The 3,382-nt window shown below is 34.1% G+C and overlaps 1 protein-coding gene across 1 annotated transcript in view; it reads right to left on the reverse strand.

Annotated features, from left to right (window-relative positions):
• The window catches only part of LOC106464675 (transmembrane protein 117-like), a gene marked incomplete at its 3' end in the record, with an annotated part of 29,916 nt that overhangs the window by 1,554 nt on the left and 24,980 nt on the right, over positions 1 to 3,382 (reverse strand). The window contains exon 5 of the mRNA XM_022392441.1: positions 1,414 to 1,540. Coding sequence (XP_022248149.1) covers positions 1,414 to 1,540 — 127 coding nt within the window. The remainder of the gene's footprint in view (positions 1 to 1,413; positions 1,541 to 3,382) is intronic.

The following is a 3,382-nucleotide window of genomic DNA, read 5'->3' on the forward strand; positions in this document are numbered from 1 at the left end:
TAGCACCTACCATGAAGCATGGGGGAGGCCGTGTGATGGATTGGTGGGGTTTTTCTTCTGAGGCGACAACAGATATTTACAAAATGGATGGAATAATTGACCAGTGCAAGTACCATCAGATACTGATCCATCATGGTATATCCAGTGGTTTGTGTATTATTGGTAAAGGATTCTAATACCAAGAAGATAATGAACCCAAACACATATTCAATCTATGTAGAAATTACTTAGCTAAGAAAAAAAGCTGCTGGAGTAATTCAAATGATGAAATAGCCCCCACAGAGCCCCGATTTTAACCCAATTGAGTAGACCTGGGATTTGATAGACTAAAAACTTGACAAATCAAAAGTTCCTCCCAAAGAAACTTGATGGGAGTGTATTAGAGACATTTGGAGCAAATTCCCAAAGGACACTTTGATAAAATATGTTGCAACAATGCCTGAAAGACTGTCTGCAGTTGTTAAAGCAAAAGTTGTACACACAAAATATTAACTGTTTGCTGAACTCAAGCACTTCCAATGAGTTTCTATTGTACTAAATATGAATATTAATACAATTTTGATGTTTCACCTGTGATTTACCTTACATTGTTCTTTGAAAGTAGCCTGAAATATAATTTTTGACTTTGTCCTAACACTTTTGCATAGTAATGTATATTATAAAATTAATTGTCTGATACTTTCTTTAGGAAATTTAGAAATTTTCAAAGAATTAAATATATTACGTTAAAACAATAACCATCTAGTTGAACTACTTGTAAATAGTTGCAGTTATTTAACATAAATGATAAGTAAGATTACCTGCTTTTACATGAAACAATCATGGTAGTTTATTATTTGGCTTTGAAGTTAATGATTGAAATATTTATCAATATCTTAACAAATATATTAATATATATGAAACAAGTTTAGATTTTAAACTAATAACATTAATAATAATTAAAATGCACACTGCTTGCTTTAGTGCAAAGCTGCAAAATGGGCTATCCGCGTTGTGTTCTTCGTGGGGGATTGGGCCCCGAATTCTAACGTCAGAAGCTTATTGCAGAGCTGCCGGGAACAATTCACACATTCTCTGTTATATAATAATGCTCATAAAAACACGTACGATGAACTCCTGTTTAAGATATATATATTTAGTTTGTTTGGTCTTTTAAGCCTAAATAGTCAACCAAAGTTCAATACTGGTTCATCCCAGTAAATATTACTAGTACCTAGTATTCGTCTCATTTCCTTTTTTTCTATAAGAAAATGTGAAGTTATAAGTTGTGTATTCAAGATAGGAAACCTTGAATACACAACTCATAACTGGTGAAACCTTTAGGGAAAAATAACATTAAGGCTTCCTATAATTTCTTTCAGCCTTAACGTATAGAAACTTATTTCCTGCATATTATGCTAACCCTACACATACCTGTAATATGAAAGACTACATCCGGAATACTAACATACTTTTGAAACATCCTGTACTTAAAGGAAGCCACGTGCATACCAGGAAGCTTTATGTCCAGATCACATACAAAGTGTGGAAAGTCCCAGTCCTACAGCATGAAAATGACGAAAATCTTAAGTTGAAACGTGGCCACGGCCATGAGGATGTATCAGTATATCTCTAAGGAATGTCATAACATAATGAATGTTTAATAATGCTTAAAGACGGCTTGAATGAGTAATGTACATTTGCTGTTATGTTAAACTTATATTAAATTTTTTCTTCATTACCCATTCAAGCCGTCTCCAAGCATTATTAGTCTCAAAGTTGGTTCCTCGTCATCGAATTTGAATAATGAATGTTTATTGAGAGCTACTAAAAGTAATGTTCTTTATATTTTTAACACACTCTAAATATATTAGCGATCAAGTTACAATAGGATGGATAATTCATATAATATGTGATTACTTGGACAGGATATAATATTTTTGTTGAAATTAATCGTTGATGATATTGATTGAAGTAATATAATAAGAATCATTATATAATTCATTTCTCGTCGCAACATATTTCTTACAGCTACCATAGAGCTCATGAACCACTTAAAAACTCAATTATTAACTTGGCCACTATGTAGCTCCTTCAAGATAATCATATAACTCTTGTATGGTAAAAAAACACGTTTATTGACTTACTATCCTCTAAAACTAATACTATAACTAAAAGTCTTAAGGTAAGCAAACTGCTCATGTATTACTAAAACATATTTACGAATTTAATAACACCAAAAAGCCCATTACTACAAGTGAAAATTCACTAAGGTCGTCATACAACTCACGCACAATTAAAAGCATGTTTCTTAATAAGTGCAATTAGACCAAGGTTACCATAAACAGCATTCATCGTTAAACATATGTTTATAAACTTGGCACAGCTATAAAGTCCAAGCACCACGAGTGCAGTTTATTTAGGAATCAAAAATCCAAAGGATGAGTATCATTAAGGCCTAAAACAGTCCACCACATCACAAAACAATAAAAATGAACAGAAATGTGTTTTTAATTATTGTGGGTCATTCCAAAAGAGTTAAACAATGTAAAAAGTCATGTTGATGGTAGTGTAGTCCAACATTGTGCTTTAACTCAGCACATATAAGAGAAACGTTATGACTTCCTCTAGAATGGCACACTGTGCAGGCAAGTTTCAACCCTATGTTGTGAGGAGATTTGTCCTCCTAAGCGTTTGACTGTGCAAATTGTGTGTGAAACTGGTGAGGTATGTGTTACACGTGCAACACTAAGTTTAATATTAGGGTAGGTGGACTGTTTCAGCTGCGTAGCCTAACTTACAAACTCCATCACACTGGATATTCCATAAGGATTGCTCTGGTCAACACACACAAGAAGATACTTGCACAGAAATATCCCAATCAAATGAACTGCAGGAGAAAATTGAGTAAGGAAAGTTGATATACGTTTCCTGCGATATTGGCTGACTTCATCGTCCTTTCACACGATTATTCTAGCGAGTTAATCATTAGCCAAGTCGTATACTGAGGAACATCTCTTAGGGACTGGCAGTTGGGTCCTTATCAGATGCGCAACAACAATCTGCCACAGATTAAACACATTGTATTTGTCAAGAGTCTACAACTTATAGAGATCAAACACCTTGTCGTATTTGTCAAGAGTCAACTTCTTATATAGCTCTCCTGAGATGCAACAATGTGTATCAGGTGTTGCCACTGTTGCTTAGAGTCAATGACAAAGAGAGATTATGTTGTTCTTCTTGAATGTGCCCTAAATACCATAAAAGTCCTGATGATACTGGAAGGAAAGGACAGGAACAAGCACATTCAAGAAGTATAATCTGTTTGTGTGGAGTTGCCTAAATACCATAAAACACATTCAAGGAGTATAATCTGTTTGTGTGGTTTCCAGTATCATCAGGA

This window comes from Limulus polyphemus, unplaced genomic scaffold (assembly GCF_000517525.1).
Source record: "Limulus polyphemus unplaced genomic scaffold, Limulus_polyphemus-2.1.2 Scaffold1715, whole genome shotgun sequence".
NCBI classification, from domain to species: domain Eukaryota; kingdom Metazoa; phylum Arthropoda; class Merostomata; order Xiphosura; family Limulidae; genus Limulus; species Limulus polyphemus.